This window comes from Rissa tridactyla, chromosome 3, assembly GCF_028500815.1.
Source record: "Rissa tridactyla isolate bRisTri1 chromosome 3, bRisTri1.patW.cur.20221130, whole genome shotgun sequence".
Taxonomy (NCBI): domain Eukaryota; kingdom Metazoa; phylum Chordata; class Aves; order Charadriiformes; family Laridae; genus Rissa; species Rissa tridactyla.
The window spans coordinates 35,864,424-35,882,139 of NC_071468.1; the positions used below are offsets into that span (position 1 = coordinate 35,864,424).

The 17,716-nt window shown below is 37.9% G+C and overlaps 1 protein-coding gene across 8 annotated transcripts in view; it reads right to left on the bottom strand.

The window, feature by feature from the left end:
* Positions 1 to 17,716, bottom strand: part of LTBP1 (latent transforming growth factor beta binding protein 1) — a 202,061-nt gene that overhangs the window by 126,704 nt on the left and 57,641 nt on the right. For 6 of the 8 annotated variants that reach the window (XM_054196709.1, XM_054196705.1, XM_054196708.1 and 3 more), the window contains exon 5: positions 7,189 to 7,356. In XM_054196709.1, coding sequence (XP_054052684.1) covers positions 7,189 to 7,356 — 168 coding nt within the window. Of the gene's footprint in view, positions 1 to 7,188; positions 7,743 to 17,716 lie in introns of those variants that run through there. The other 2 variants (XM_054196713.1, XM_054196712.1) reach the window with 1 other exon arrangement.

Below are 17,716 nucleotides of genomic sequence, written 5' to 3' on the forward strand. Positions count from 1 at the left end.
ATGGCAGAGAGAGGCTTGAACAGGGAAAGATTGCATCAGTAGAGCAGTGAGAGCTGCTTGCTTCCTTCTGATTGTGTTGCGTCCAAAAGGACACATTAAATACAAACCCATTTGCTACGAAATCTATCCATGATAAAAGCTATATTTTAACCAGTAAAGAAATTTGTCAGACTCTTCTGTGCTTGCATAATTCAAAGGCAATTTTCTTCTTTTTTAAGCCAAAGTTGGCATATACTTGATCTTCAGTGAGGTATGTGCAAAGACATTTGGTTTAGCAATAACAAAATTATAGCTGTACAAGGTAGTGTGTTTATTTGAATATGCAACAATGTAATCATTCAAGCAAATACACTCTTAGTTCTCTTTTTACAGTACTTTAAGTCAGATGTACATAAACTAATCCTCATATATTAAAACCATATACAGTAAAATAAAGCATTATGCATTTTAGCTTTGTGTTCTGTTTTGCTTTAACTTTGAGGGAAACATACTCCATGTGTTTCTGAATGGCTGCAGGTGTGGATTTTGTACCATTTCCATTTGTGGTTTTTCCTATGACTGCACATACAAAAACTGTGTTCTCTATAATATACAGTTCGGTGAGTGCTTTCAGAGCAGATGGACTTTTGCTTTGCAGTGATGGTCTGAAGTCCTTAAGGTGAGCAAGGGAGTGGAAATGAGTTGCTAATAGGCCTGTCTAAATTCAACTTCATTGAAATCATCTGGCTGAACAATGTATTTTCTTTAAATCAGCATCTGGCCTCCGTTAGAATCAGAGGGAAAGATGTCAAATTTGAATAATTATTTTAAGATTATGGAGAAAGAGCTCACAGATGCTGCAAGCTGTATGGTAGAAACCAGAACTATTTGTTGATGACAAGTACTGATAAATACATGGGAGAAAGAAAGCATTCCTTCTGAACAGATGTGGATATCAACAACAACAACAAAATCCTTAAGATATAATTTTTCTTTGTAATTTGACTATAGTGGCCAAAAAATGAAAATGCATTAAAAACCTGAGTGCTGCTCAGACTACAGAGTGGTACGTTTACATTACAGAGTAGAATTTTAGTCCACTAGTGGTTCAGATTAGGAAAGCCTACACTGCACTACCTGGATGGCAAGTACATGATTTCATTATCCCGTCTGCTCAAATTTACTTTACAGAACAGAGGGAGGCTGGAAAAAAGGAATATCTATTAAACTGATGCTCATGATAAGTGGTTCTTTTGAAACTGTTTTCCATTGGCTTTTCAGGCTGGGAAATACCTTTTTCCTAATAGCTTCTATAAGGCAGAGGGTGTAAACAATTCACAAGATAGTTCCACCATTGGTTGTCTGTCTTTGTATATTAGACACTCAGACAAGCGTTTGAGGAAAAATACTTGGCCTTCATTTTGCTACAGCTGTTACAGTGCTGCTGCATGAATAAGTATTTTGAGCATGGTCATCATTCATACAGATTAAATTTCAATTTACCAGCTAAAACAGTGAATAAACTCTAATGTCCTGATCCTTTTCTTTTTTTTTTTTTTTTTTTATTTTGAGAGAGAGTGAGACACTGACAGATTGGCAAACTTGCTTGATTACTGTTGCAGAAAGTTCAAAAAGTTGATCTTTTAACCAAGTTGTCCGAGAATTCTGAAGTTTTCAAGTGTCTGCCAGTGTCTGTTAGAAAAAAAATAAAATATTTCATCTGGCAGCAGAAAGAGCATAAAACAATAAAGCCTGACAGAGCGGAAATGGTAATTACTGCAGGGACAGTAGAAACAAAACTTTTACCAAATAAGGCTACAAGGTAGCCACTATAGAGAGAGTAAAAGGACTAAACTGATAATATTGGGGGAATAGCAAGGTTCTTACATCGCAGCTGCTTCAGAAAAGGATGATACTATGGCAAGTTCAAGCACAAAACCCAAGGATATTTCAAAGTAACACTTCAGTCATACCCACAGAGAATACACTACTAAAACCAGACCATGAATTAGCGTATGCTGTTCTTGAGCTAAGCAGTTATTCCAGAAATAAGCTTCTCATCAATTAGGTTGTCTGATGGAACATAATCAAGTTGAAAACCAAAGCACTTAAAACAATCAATTCTCCTCAGTTATGCTACCAAAAGGAATTCAAAAATCTCTGCATGACATTAATTATCAATTATTTTAAATCCTCCAATTTGAGAAGCTACATCTGCTAAGTCTCAGTTCAAGCCACAGGAATAGTGTCCTGCTGGGGCACAGGTTACATAGATCCACCACGGGTCACCTACCCAGGCTGACACCATTCACCAAGTAGTAAACAACACTTCATCATAGGGAAGAAAGCACCTCTTCTAATCTGTTGCCATTCTATCAGCTCTTACTAAACCCAGTACAACAAAACAAAGAAGAAAATACAATGGGTAGAAAACTGAACAGCGTACACCTCACAAGTTGCCAGAAGAGTCTGTAAATTCTCACAAACATACACAAATACTTCTACAAGCTGTTGGTCTTTTAGTCTGCCTTCCCTGGCACACAAGCCTTTATATGTCAAACTTGCCCTCCAATCTTATTTAAAATAAAAGCCTTTTCACACCAAACAGTATTGACAAGTCTTCCTCAAATGTCATAGTCTTGCAGTACCTCTTAATGTAGTAGGACATATGCAGCATGTATCATACCGAACAAAGAAACAACAACTTTATTACATAGCAAATGGCAGCAAGAAAACACCATTCATTGCTATTGGATTTCCTGTCATACAAAAAACACAGATAAAAATGGGCTGGCTTGCTTACAGGTCATTGCCATTTTTAATCAACACCATGACACCACATCACCAAGTTATGTCCGACAGATCCTATTACCCTGTTAACATGGGGCCAGAGACAAATGGACCTTTTAGAGATGAGAAGAGAAAAAAGTAGTATGGATAAACATCTTCCCATTCTCTTCTAGTCTCTCAAGGAAGATTGTCTCACATGCGCTGCAGGCCATGACAAACACATCTGACATCATTCTCAACCTCACAACAATTCCCTACAAAGAGCAGTGAAGCTGTAGGAGAAACACTTTAACTTGCACTCAAATTGAATGAAACAAGACATATAGGGCGCCTAAAAATCCGCCCTTTTTCTAAGGGAAAGCACACAACAAAATAATCCATCAGCCCAGTAAAGGCCTAAGTAAACTATAGTTGTACACAGCAAAGCCAGGAGGAGGAAGGACAACTGTGCAGACTGTATGAAAAGGGACCAGAAGAAAAGGTGAAGGGAATGTTAGAAGAAGAGGTACTGATGAGCTTAAAAGGGTGACATAAAGGGGAGTAGCAGAGCAATAATTCTATCACCACCTCTGCCGCAATCGTCTCCTATGGTCTTGGGAAAAAATTCCTAAACTCTCCCTGGTCTGCACCTGCAGAACGCTGCTATTTCCCTGTTTGACATAGATACTGCCAAATGCTCAGACACAAAATTTCTACAGAAAGATATGCACTTCCATTGAACACCATGCAACTCTCTTTAACTTCTCATTTGTAACAGTTTGAATGAAACTGCTTTAAATGAGATGCAGGGCTGCAAATGAACAGCGAATATAAACTTAAGTATTAAATGACTGCTTCCTTTACTAAGTTCTGTCATTCCCGTGCAACAAACATGGTGGGGATCCTGTGCAAAAAATTAGAATATAAATCTACAATTAAATACATATGCAGAATAGGGGAAAAAATTAAAGAGCATGAAGAACTTTATTTTGGGCATTTCCTAATTCCTTTCTGCTTCATTTTACAGTTACAAATTAGTCATTGTCCTCCTACTCCTTACAGAGAGAAAATTTATTTCAAAAATAGGTATTTTGGAACGTGGAATAATTTTGAGGAGAAACAGAACACATCACTGAGTAATGTCAACAGCAAATGAGACAGAAACCTCATATGTTATTCTATATGCATCCTTTCCTACGCACATATATCGACCCTGTTTTACAAGCCTCTGTAGATATATCAAGACTGAAATACCATACAAACTGCACATGCATCAATCCAATAGAATAATGAGAATCATCTATTCAGCAGAAGTTTCCACTCAGATTAAACGCTTTCATTCTCCAAGCCAATGAAATATTGAAGGTTGGTTAGTTTAACTGTGCAATATATCCCATTCACAAAACGAAACTGCAAAAAATTCCAAAGTTTCACTGAAGCAGACTGGCAATCAAGGAGATCCCTCCTTTTAAATACCAAGCTTTCATCACCTTCAACTGAAATGCTAGAGCTCCTCATGAGAACAGCCAAAATCTCGGCTACCTGAACAGCTACATTTCCCCCAATCTGTTTCTTGTTGTGGGTTTTTGTTTTTAATGGCTTATCCATATCTTATAAAATTCTCAGGAAACAGGATTTGTTCCTTGCCTGGACTCACTGCTACCAAGTTTCAGCTGAAATGACAAACCGAGCAATTTCAAGAATCTGAAATTACCCATGGAAAAACTTGAGTAGCTTTAGTTACAGGCACTACAACTTATTCTGAAAATAAAAACTGTTCACAAAGTTCAGCACAAAGTGTAGAACATAAATACAAAACTTTACTCTGGCTCATTATTAAGAGCAAAACAAAGTGATGGCTAACTGCAATCTGTCATCAGAGAATCTAAATTCAATCTCGTATACTAGAACGCTGCTCCTGCTACAGAAATGCACTTAGATCTAACAACCTAAAGCAGTTTCCTAATTTCTCCACTCATAGTAGGTATCTATTATTAGTAACAGGAGTTAGTTCTCCAAATAGGGCATCTGAATTTATCTTTTCTGGTTTTAGGAAGAACAAATACTTTAAAATGCCATTTAAAAAAATGCCATAATGGAAAAAGTGCAGTTCATTGCTTTAAGTATGTATTTTCTGACACGACATTCTGTTTCATAGTTGCACGTTTAAAATGTCAAATGATCAGAATAAGAATTTCCAGGCATTTTGGATAAACAGTAAGTAAACAAGTTTCGAACAGGGACTTGAAAGCAAAAAGCACAAGTAAAACATAATACAGATGTTAAAAATATAACAAAAACAAATGATGTCAGAAGACCCAAATTACTTCTGCTTTATGTATCAGGAGACATCTCTATCAGGACAAGCCTAAGCTAATGAGAGGCGCTACTTAGAGAACAGATATAGAAGTTATTTCAGTAGCATATATTTTAAACCCTGACTCAAAAGCTCCTGAAAATCTGCAATCAGTAGAACTCAATCTACAGGTGTAGGATCTCTCCCCTCTGGCTATTAAGAAGTTAAGTTCACTCAGTGTTTTTATTTTTAACTGGAGAGCCTTGAAGTCACAGTTTAGACTTTCTTATTCCTCTTCTGTAAAAATGACGATACTTAGAGCTGCAGTGAATGCTTTCGGTCTTTCAAAGGTAATAGGGAAGATAGCTAGCTACAGGCAAGTTAAAAATCCCTATACATGCGTAGCAACTTGTTTTTATACATTTTTAAACATAACACTCCCTTATCTTTCCATCAAATACAATTATAGGCCACTTTTGTTGAATATTTCTAGCAGCCTATTGTACACAGTGCATCACGAGCTGCATGGCCTGAGGCCAGGAAGGAAGGTGTGGAACACGTCTTCACAGGTCGATTTCCACTCTCCAAGTTTTCAAGTATTTGAGAGAAGGTCATGTTACAGCACAGATTTACATAGCAGACAAATTACACGACTGCCCGTTCTCAGCATTTCATAATTTCAATAAAAAATTAGGTCAAATGAAAGGAGGGGAGAATAACCCTATCCTTTCACAGTAGTCAGAAAATTAAACAAAAAACTTATTTAGCTGTGATTCTAGCCAAAAGATTGGTAAACCAAACACAAGTTTAAAGTATTTGATTAACCATTCCTTTAAAAAATCCTTTTCTTTTTAAAATGTCTCAGAACAACCATAAAGAAACCCAGAATGTGCTGTATTGCTCTTTTAAAACACTGATGTTATTATCATTCGTCCAAAACATATATATTTTTACAAACATGCATATTATCAAGAAATGTGTTGTTAATTTCAAGAGCTTTCACCCACAGTCTGATAGTCTAGTAGGAGTGTTAAGAGAGGGAACTGCTCTTTGTATTGTCTGTCCAGAAGAAAAGAAAAATAATTTGGAATAGCTTTTCCCCTCCTCAGAGCCTGAAATACAGTGCACTTTAAAAAGGGCAGTATTGGCCAGTCTCAGCACTGCCTGACATTATGTTTATAGTAGACAGAGACTAAAATTACCATGTTCATATCTGGCATTCTTTGAGTACAAATTGGCAAGATAATTAATTTAAAAAGTTTTTTTAGAAAATGGTACTATGATATTTTCAGGATAACAATAAAACACTTTCCAAGAGCAGTTAAGGATATCATAAAGCGAAACAACACATTTCAAAGTGTTTAGGTATGTATCCATATATCTGTATTTTTCTTAGCTTACAAGACTAATACTTGCACACAAATTCCTACCAATATCATATAGTCTACAGTTAAAACACGCTAACCATTATCCTAGATAGCTTTCAGGATTTGTTTCAACACAGTCAAGCAGTTGCAGGGTTTAGACAGGCATACTGCTGATACTCTTATTGAGCAAGCAGAAAGAATAAACATTAACAGGGAAATGAATGGCTTCAATAACTTCAGTTGGACTTAACATTATTTCAGTCTCTAAAAATGACAAATATGAAATCTGACTTACTCTCAGCAGTAAGAAAAACTTTAAAGCTGATGTATTTTTAAAAAGGATTGTAGTTTTAAGGAATTCCTGCACAATTGTTTGGAGACAAATTCACTATTTTAGCTAGATTTCATATGCAAGTGATACCTATTCGACAAGCAAAAAGAGGAACAGAACTTTTTGTAGAATCTGACATTTTCTCTATTTACCAACACATACTCTGAGGGATGAATTTTACCAAAAGCTTCAGCTTTGCATGTTGCAGCCCTGCAGCTGAAAATTCAGAGAAAAAGACTCCCATACTTTTCATATGACACAAAAGGAACTTTTGGGAACATTTCCGAAGGATACCAGAAAGCTCGTCTAACATACAATGGCTCCTACTCAGCACAGCCCTCCAAACAAAGAGTAACAGATGCACAACTGGTATTAATAACAAAACATCTCCTCCCTCTGTTAGTTGAGAGGACAGCTAAGGACAAATACAGTTTCAGGGTACTTACCTACTCGGAAGTTAGTGGCTGTCAGAGTGTCAGCAGCATGGCCGTTTTCACTAATGAGGGTGGTGGTATTTCCCTTCTCACAGTTGTTCTGACAGTTGCCTTTGGTACAAGTCACTTTACAGATGCTGGGTGTAAAGACCACCTTGATGCGACCAGTGTGATTTCCCACTGTCAGCGGAGGCAAAGAAAAAAAGAAAAACAAACAGATGACTTTGGTATCCATTGATTTCCTTCAAAAATTTTTGGAAAAAAAAAAAAAAAAAAAGGCGGGGGGGAGAAAAAGGCGACAGGTCTACAGGAGGAGGGCAGTCTGCAGTGCTCTCTCTCATAGATCTCCAGTGGTGTCTCTGAAACAGGAGTAGGAAGCTTAGCAAACAGAACTCCGGGATCTGCTCCAAAACCACATTTAAAGTCAAGTCACTGGAGTGGGATTAGTAATCACAATGCTGCACTTTATTCACAGGCAGACAAAGAGCAATACCAAGGGCATGACAGCTTAAATAGCCAACCCTGACAGGCAGATGTAATGTAAAGAGGCTGGCTGTGCACCTAGGGGTGAATAAACTCTTGTGTCCTCCTGCATACTTTTCCTGTTTCTGCACTTATTAAGTCACTATTTGTAGCTCGACCCCTGGAAATGTTTTAGGCATGCGGCATGTCTGAAAACATCTGTCTCAAATCTCCTGGCACCCCAGCCCGAAGTGGTCAAACCTTGTGACGCAGCTGCCTGGACCCATTTTTTCACAGTTTTTTGGCACCATTTTTCCACAAGGATTTACATATTATAGACTAAGCTTTGCTGTCAGCCTTTGTTTAAGTAATAAATAGCTCGGTCAGAGAAAAGGGTGAGGAAGTGTCAATACTTGAAAATACTGGTTCTGAACTCAAAAGATTAAAATGGCTAGATTCTCTTTTCTTATATACTTCCTTACAGTCATTTTAAAAACTTGAGCGTAATGAAGACTGAGCAAACACTAATTTTAAATTAAGCCCATTAGAAGAGCTTCTTGTTACAGAATTTGATTTAAAAACAGATGTATTTGATTCCAAGTGTAACAGCTGAAGACAAAAAAGAGGTTAAAACTACTCATTAGGAAAATTAGGGAAAAAGAACAGATTCCACTTGCAATTATTTAAAAAGAAAACACAGTTTGCCCTCTGCACACTTACTAATAAATTCAGCAAGTTCTTGTAAATATATCACAGCATCTTTGTGGAAACTATTAATAAATACTTTCATATCAAACCTAACAAGCCCAAGAAATGACACACAGAAAGAGAAGAATCTCCTTCTTCCTCATGTCATAGAAATAAAAAGGCTGCTGGATAGTTGTCTAACCTAGTTTATGAAATACCCTCTGGACAAACATTTTTTTGAAAATCTCAAGAAAATGAAGAAAATCTTCCCACTTCAAAAGAATATAAGGCCTTCCTATTTCTGGCTCCTCATAAACAAATAAATTAAAACAATTGTGCCAACTGTTTTGTCTACAGTAAAGGCATTGCTCTATTTGAACAGCAGCTGTAGTACAGATGCTCTTACCTTATTCTCCCTAAACATTAGCTAGAAAAAGTACAGGCCAGACAGAAACAGAAATAAAAGACTTCAATTAAAGGTTAGTATTGTGATTTTAGGAGATTTAGGATTAGACTGTCAATTTAGAAGACACCCTGGATTCTTGGATGCCAAGCATTTCTTATGATAATTTTTAATACACCTTTCCCAATGAACAGACATAAGTGGCTTGTGAATTGCCAAGGCTAGGACTTCTAAGCTTTCCTTTTGTTAAACAGAAGCTTCACAAGCAATACGGACATCTTTGCATTTTATTTGCATAGTTTTTTATACATATATATATATATGTATCTTTTCCTAGAAAAGCCCAATTCATTTTATATTTTATATTTTCAGATGTTTTAGTAACATTTTTCCTTTAGGATGTGATCTAATTAAAAAAACATGGTTAGTTGAGTCACAAAAGTCAGTCCTGCCTACACTGTAAAAACTAGTATTGGGGGACCCACACAAGTTTTCCAGCTTAGCTAAAAAAAAAAAAATAAAAAATAAAAAAAATTGGCTTTGCCAGTATAGATGGAACTGAACCATCATTTCATTCTCCTTCATAGGATTCTGCACTATGTTGTTGAGTCCTGAGCTGTATCAGAATTTGGGCACAATGTTACTAACAACAATCTTATTTTAAAAATATTTTTTATCACATAGTTCAGATTTTATCAGAAAAATTCTGTAGCATATTTTTTTTGGTACCAGAGAGACCTTAGTATGAGACTGAATGGAAATTGTAATTTTGCCTCTCACCCCTTTTGGGTGAGAAAATGTTAGCATGTAAGTATGGGAGTAGCAACAGAGGAACAGCAGTTCATCAGTACCTTCAAAAACACAGGCCACTATCAACAAGGGTAAATAGTATCCATGAAACAATATTCAGATACAGGTTTTCAGGGAAGTAAGTAGTCCGAAAAGTAACATGATGTAAGTCCTACAAATATTCAAATCATTATTCAGCAATGCTTTTGTTATAAAACCAATTCTCACAGATATTCCTGTTTTACTGGTTGCAAAGAGCTAGAAATAAGACAACTTCATGTTCTTTTGAGACAGGAAGATTTCCTCCATCTTTCTCAGATTTATGAAAACTCTAATGAAACTGTTATTTCCTTCTCTTTGACTCGCAGGCCACAGCTTTTAACTTCCCCAATTTCTTCTGGAGATATTTAAGAAGGATACAAAGCTAATGATGGCCTCTGAGCTGAAAACTGACTAGTGTATGAGGAGGTGATTCAAGGCAGAGATATTATCTTCATCCCACTCTCTAGTCTACATTCTAGTTCTTATGTAGACAGTACTATCCTCACACACCCTAAGGTTCAGGGACCTTAACGGTGAGCATAATACAAGTAGATTTAAATTGAAAACAGACCACAAACCCTTCTGAAAGGAAGCTTTTGGCAGAAACTCTACAAGGTTAGACTCTTGGACTTGCTGAATCCTCTTCCGTTCTTCTTGTCTGTGGTTGGTCGCCCCCCCACCCCTCCTTCTTGTCCAAAGTGGAGATGATTTAATTCTAAATGAGAAACTATATGCTTCAATATCTCTTAGCTGGTTTGGCAGTATAATGTTAAAAGCCACAATTTCAAGCTAGAAAAAGCCCATTATTGCTGTAGCCTTGACCTCTTTTGGTTTTGGGCTAGTTCATATGAAAGAAAGACAGTGCATTTTTTGAGGTAGCATACAGATTATTTTCCTCTTTAAACACCAGAAGCTTTACTGATGATGCCACTGCAACATAGACATGACAAGATCTGCAACTTATATTATCTCAAATTCATTTCTGGAAAAAAATGATGATGCCACAGCACTGCAACATACCTGGAATCATTGGGGTTTTTTATATATAAACAGAAATGTATCATAAACTCTTCAAAACCAATTTTAAACACGTGGAAATGAAACACCTCATTCTGCTCTTAAGTGTAACACCAGACTGAAGAAATACACATGTGAGACCAGATAAATAAATGAGCCTAATGAAAGACTACAAAAGCAGAAGATATAAACACCAAATAAATAGCAAAGCTACTGAAAAAATGGCAGAACTAGAGATAGACTGTTTTAATAAAGGCAGGACAATCAGGATTGTTAATACTGGCTAAAGCTTCATCCCTGAGCTAGGCAGCAAATTCACAACAGGGAGGCTCAGCCAACTGCACCATCATCCTGCCTCATAGTCCAGGCTCACTTATACATAAGAACTCTTTAAATTTGTCAAAAGAGATCAGTGGAAGAATGTACCCATAATTTCCAAAATCTGTGAAACTCTCTTGAGCCAGATTCAAAAAGAAAGATGCCTGGGTAGGAAGTTCCGATCAAATATGAGAAAAAACTTCTTTACGGTGAGGGTAATAGAGCACTGGAACAGGCTGCCCAGGGAGGCTGTGGAGTCCCCTTCTCTGGAGACTTTCAAGACTCGCCTGGATGCAGCCCTGAGTAGTGTGCTCTAGGCAATCCTGCTTTAGCAGGGGAGTTGGACTAGATGATCTCTAGAGGTCCCTTCCAACTCTGAAAAATTCCGTGATTCCGTGGGTAGAGTGATGAGATTTTAGTTGAAAATTGGCACTGCATGTATGTGATTTTCTTTCCATCCTTGTAAGAGACTATGATATAATATTATGAACACAGCAATCCCCTGCTGTGATAGATTTATGATCTAACAACAACTGCAGGAGAAATGGAAAATATAAGCAAAAAGATTTCTTCATAGAATGCCTTCTGCCCTCACTTGACCATCACAACAAACTGATTTTTTTTCTGCATTACCAGAAAAGGTGAATGAGTTAAGACAAAGCAGGTGGCAGGTTTTAGATCCAGGTGGTCACAACAGCTCATGTGGCCATGCCTGGGCAGAGTTGTATAAGGGGAAGGATTCCTCCTCAACCTCCTGAGCCCTTTTGTCTGTAATGCTGCTCAGCCTTCATTTCTTTCTAGACGAAATTCTATAAACACATTTTTTTCTCAGCTTTATGGCTGCCCTCACGGCTCCAGCATTCTGCAAGGATTTCACCAGACAGTATTCAATAGCTGTAGTGGATCTCAGAAGATTTGTGGCATGTCCCTGTTTTGCAGGAAGACAATGGGCTAGCAACGCTAGAGAAAGCAGAAATGGTATTCAGTTAAAAAGATGACTACACTGTACTGTCTCATAGGTCAAGTGGGGCAAAGAAAAGAAAATATTTTAATGTGTTGAAAAAAGTATTATGTGTATGATGTTTTTGTGCTTCACAGTGATTTAATCAAAAGGATTCACAATAAAAGTTACAAGCAGTGGCTTATACTGTGGACTCGGCTGGTAGAGCTTACACATCTCTCCCATAACCCTTACACTAAATTTCTTTCTGACTCTACTTTTAGAGGGTTTGAGGGCGTGGTTTTTCTGTTTTCTTTTTTTAATACATTCACGTATGACAAACTCCTGAGGTGAATCTCCTGCGGAAACAGAACTAAGCAAGCTGTAGGCTTTCCGTTAGTACCTCCAAGAACGATACATAACAGTCTGTTTTCATGACACCTTATTTCTGCACTGAATCCAGTTTTCATTTGTGTATCTACACACAATCTCATCAGACCTGAAGACCCTATTTTAAAATGGCATTCTCTTCCCAAAGAGAATAGATTATCTCAGGCAATTTCATGTTTTCAGATAACCATGATCCATGAGGAAAACTTTGGAATGAAAATGTATCTTCTCAAATTAAAGCTGATAAGCTTTTGAACAGCAAATAAATTCGACATCTTAAATTCTCAGATGACCAACATCCTCTCTTTTTTCTTAATTAAATGCTGACAAAAAAAAAAAAGAAAAGAAGCAGACGGAAATTACTTATTTCCTAAAACAGGTGTCTCCCAGTTATTTCACCAGTCCACCTGGTTTAGTCCTTACTACTAATATGCTTGTTCAGCTAAAAGGAAAGCTGACATTGTATAAAAATCAACTGTGTAAGTAAAAGTTAAGCTTTTAGAACTATTGTCAAATGACCTTTTTTCACTTTTGAAAATATATGAGGAAGTTATGTCTTATCACCGCTTAGTCATCAATTTAAAACAAACAAAAAAAAAATCCCAAAAACCTAGTTCCCAAAGATCAGAACAAGTTGAAACTTGGTTATCATACATCTTAGGTATATCAGAGTTTGGAAGATTTACTAGTGCTAAGAGCTAGGGGTGGGGGGGGGGGGGGGGAAGAAAAAAAAAAGGAAAAAAGAGGAGGGATAAAGACACGTTAGATTCACATACAGACGAGAGGCAGACCTTCCCTAAATTTCAGGTTACAGACTGAGAGGAATACAGCCCTTGCTAGGCGTAGGAAGAACTGAAAGAGACTCTGAGAGATCACCTACATCCCCTCTCTTCTTTTTCTCAACACAGGATGAAACAGCAGCATTACACTAAACGTTTGTCCAGCCTATTCTTAAAACCCTTCTATAATGCAGATCCCATAGCCTCCCTAAGAAAATGTATTCCAGTGCTTCAGCCTCTCTTATTACAAAGGTATTCCTCATACCTAACTCACATTTCTCCTGTTGCAGTTCAAGTGTATTGTTGCCCTGCCTTATCTACAGCAAACTCTGACAAAACCTTATTCCTCTGTGGATCAATTTCTATCGTACTTGAGGACTGCTACCACGAATCTCCCTCAGTCTCATTTTCTCCAAACCAAAACCATCTAAACTTTTCCAGTCTAACAGCCACATTTTGCAGACCTCCATTCTTTCTTGTTTTGCTTTTGATACCACTCACTTGATCCCTCATCTTTCTTCAAATACGCTGTCCAAAACTAGACAATACTGCAGCTAAGGTCTGATCAGTGTTGGGGACAGCAGCAGGATTACTTAGCACTACTTATGTAAAATGCTTCCGTTGGTGTAACTTATTTTCTCCCCCAACAGTGCACTATTGATATGTAAGACTCAGACCCAGTCCGCAGGCTAGGCCAAAGGGGCACAGATCTCCCAAATCCCTTTCTGATCTGTTGATATGGATGTCATCCCAGTGAAGTGAATGTGGAACATTCCTTACACAACCTTTGCAGTACTGAACTCAGTCTGCTCTGAGCATGGGAGTAAAACATTCTGCATTCAATCCTTGCCCATCTGAAAACCAGGCAGAATATGAGCCTTATTCTTTATGTAACAGTCACACGCACAAACAAGTCTGAAAACTTGGATTCAAAAAGACAAGGCACAGATGACGGGTAATTTCATTTTTTGCTTCAGTATAGAAATGCCTGTCTTCAGGTAGGGCAGTGCATCTTTGCTCTTTCCAGAAACTTCATTACAGTACACTTGCACACCTCACACCTGGTTTTCTTGCCACGAACACTGGGAGAAGTTAGACATGGCAATAAAATTTAAAATAAGATGATCCAGTTTTATTTCATCTAAGATCCAATGCCGCCTTCTGATGCTTAAAAGTACTCCCCACAGTTCTGCATGCGGTGATTGATGAGGCATCTGTGTGCGCACCCACCCAGTCAAACATTTTGAACAAGAGGGCAGTATGTCAAGCTGTACTTTATTTACCAGGTCTAGACAGCTACACATTACTGACATGTAATTAATTCCAGCAATCCTTCTAGCATTTGTTATTTCTGTAACTCCTTACTTTTGTTGCATTTGTATGATTTTACAGGTATTTCATTAGTTAAAAAAGCTTAACCTTTGATATTTTGTCACTTTTCAAGTACTCAGTTCTATTGCCTTTATGCAAAGCAATGGGGCTTCAAAGACCAAAACATGATCCAGCTCCCTATTACAACAGTAACTCAATAGTGATTTCCACATGTTCTTTTTCTTGCCATTCTTATTGCCACCTTTGCTGTTATACACACACACTTCTCTACATACCTATTTCTGACTAGCTGTGTTACTACATCTTCACATCATTTCCTCCTTCTGTCTTGTTTAGATGCTCCTACCACAGTCTTCTCCCTCCAGTCAGAAATGAGTTCTCAGATGTCTTGCTTTCTATTGCACTCTTGTTTCTTTACCCTCTTTTTAAGCCCTGTTTGCTTCTTCAGCATCCTTGACAGATAGGAAAAGAAATCATCCACAAGACTTGATGCTTCCAAGGTAAGGAAGAAGATAACTGAAAAGAAGGTATCTGGAAAAGCCTTTCTTCTTCCTGATTATCACAGGGATACAATCTCTTCCTTGCTCCCTGTCACAGCAGAGGGAAGAGGGACTTTTGCTGTATTCCTCATCACCATCCCCACTACCCCCCCAAAAAATCCCTAAAATACAGAAAAAGTTTTGGTCTACTGTAGGAGAGGCAAGTAACCTACTCTTCAATTCTCTTAACCTCATTTCCCTTTACATAGTTTAGGATGTTCCAGAAAAAGATATCAACCCAAATAAATTAGAGACTGCAATGTGGTTAGGAGATGTCCAACAGAATTGCCTCAACTGTATTCAATTAAATTTATTGGGGGATAATTCTTTTAATATGGTTTTTGTTTATTTGTTTTAAAGGTATTACATGTAGACTAGATCCACAAATGGATATGATGCCAAAGAGTTTAAATTTTAGCCTTGAGTTGTACCACTAATCAGTGCGAGGTCTCCTGTACAAGGGACGTGAGAAGTTAATTGCATGAAGCAAGCAGCCTAACCAGCACACTGAACAGGAATGTGCCCAACCCATTAAACAGGAAATACTGAGGATCTAAGACTGCTTAGTTCAAATCCTTTTAGAGCTCAGACACATTTCTTGGAGGAATTGGGCGACTCTTCACTACAGCTGGGTTCCAAACCCCACCATGACTACACTATAGCGCTCCTTAGGGAGTCTAATCCTACAGGAGAGTTTAACATGGCTTACTTCAGCGCACTTCTATGGATAGGCAGGCAGACAAGTGCTTCAGCTGCAGGTCCAGGTGGGAATTAAGCAAAAGATTAGCACCCAGATGACCTGTCTTCTTCAGAGCAAAGCACTTCTGAAACAGAACTTCAAGCTCTTCAAGAGTCTCATGATTGAAAGGTTTGGGTCTGGAGACAACTCCAACTGTAAGCAACCCAGCACAGGATTGAGGTCCACAAGCCTTTTTTAACTCCCATTCACGTCACCCAGATTCTTAGGTACCTAAAGTGTATCTGGACCCAAAAGGCTTTCACTTAAGGGACAAGGGAACAAAAGCAAAAAAGCTACAGTTAGACACAGACAATTGTCTTTGTGTCTAGGACAGAAAGCCATTCTACACAACGTTCATCTCAGCTGTGATGAAGCAGTAATGATTTCACAGCCCACCACAAGCAATTTTCTGCTGATGGAGGCTACTGCAGGTACTACTGCAGGAATTGCATGCTCAGATAGCAAAGTCAACATGTTTACACACAAACTCACAGCTGTACAGGAACTCAGGTGGGCACAGATGAACACAGGTTACTAGTGTCATTGACACTTTAGAATTACCAGCTAAATACAACCACTACTGTCCACTTTATCAACAGGACTCTTTCAAGAAGGTCTCAATTAGGCCTTTACACACTGGCAATAAGACTCATTCCCACCTGATCTCACCCATCTGAAATTATGCATTTTGCCAAAGGTAATTATCTAGACTCCTGTAACGATAAGACAACAGACATTACCTTGCCCTATGATAGTATTACAAGCCTTAAGTTGCAAGAGTGTTATTTCTTTAGAAAACAAATTCTTGAGATAGACACAGTTTCCCCCTCCCAGGGTATGTGACTCCCTTAAACGGGAAACCAAGTCTTAGGTGCAACAGTTTAAAAGTGTTTACCATTTCCAGGAAGAATAGAGAATAAAAATGAAATTAATATTATCTTATTAAGTATATTCACTTAACATTCCATTTCCTGAAAGGAAGCAACTGAAAAGCACTAAGGAAGTCAACAAACTGTAAACAGTGACAAAGGACAGAACGTCACGGAATTAAGTTATAAATGAACATAGCCCTCTCCACATGCTGAATCACCATTAAAAATCCTCTCCCTCAGCACTGCATGAAGCCAAAATCTTTTTTTTCCTTTAATTTTCTAAAAGGGGAAAAAATGACGACAGAAATAAGGATGTCACTGATTCTGAAATCTCAGTTTCACTGGGTATGAAAGGACCTTCTTCTTGCGGTACGTTTTCTGTTGACATTTGCTCGTTCCTTCTGGCATGGGCGACAGCACTGACAGAGAAGAGCACTTTCACATCTCTTATGAGTAAAACCAGACTTAGCTACTTGCAACAACCAGAACCAATTCTTGGTATCCAAGACTCACATCACAGCAACTCTGGAGTTAGCCTGGCTAAGGGACTTTTAATGTTTAATTGTGTGGGTTCAATCAGTCTCTATATTCAGCTAAATTACTATTTTTCAAACACGTCATAGAGGTTTTCCCCTACAGAATTTTCTGGAAACCTCTTCTCTTTTTCTTCTTGAGAAATCTTTGGTTTTGGAGCCAATTCTCTTTCATCACAGCAGTTGAGATGCATTTGTCTCAGTCTGTGTTTTCCCCTAGCTAAAACACGTTTTGAACTGATTTTAATTCTGTTTGCCAGATCACCAATCTGTTTTTCCAATGTTTTTCCCCACACTGCCGTTTATCAGTCTTGGCCTCCATATTTTAAAGCACAAAGACAGGATCATTCATTTTTGGGTGAATGTAACATTTAAATTAGTTCCTATAAAAGCACCAGCAGCCTTTGCCTGTCACACAGACATTCAATTATTGGTAAGCTCAGTGGCCATAAAACCTTTTCGGAGTCTAAAGAGAGCTACAGTAATTTTTTGGGGGTGCTCATTTACTGGCCTCCTCAGTTGTGAACCATTTATGAATACACAAACAATCACAAAGACAGCTTAGAAAGGGTATTGTTAAAATGCCTGCAGCTATAGTATAGAGAGAAGCAGTTTGTATTTATACAGAGTTGTTCTGTCTCTAAGGACTTCAAAGAACTCCATAGTCTTTTATAACTGATAAATAAACTATGTTCATT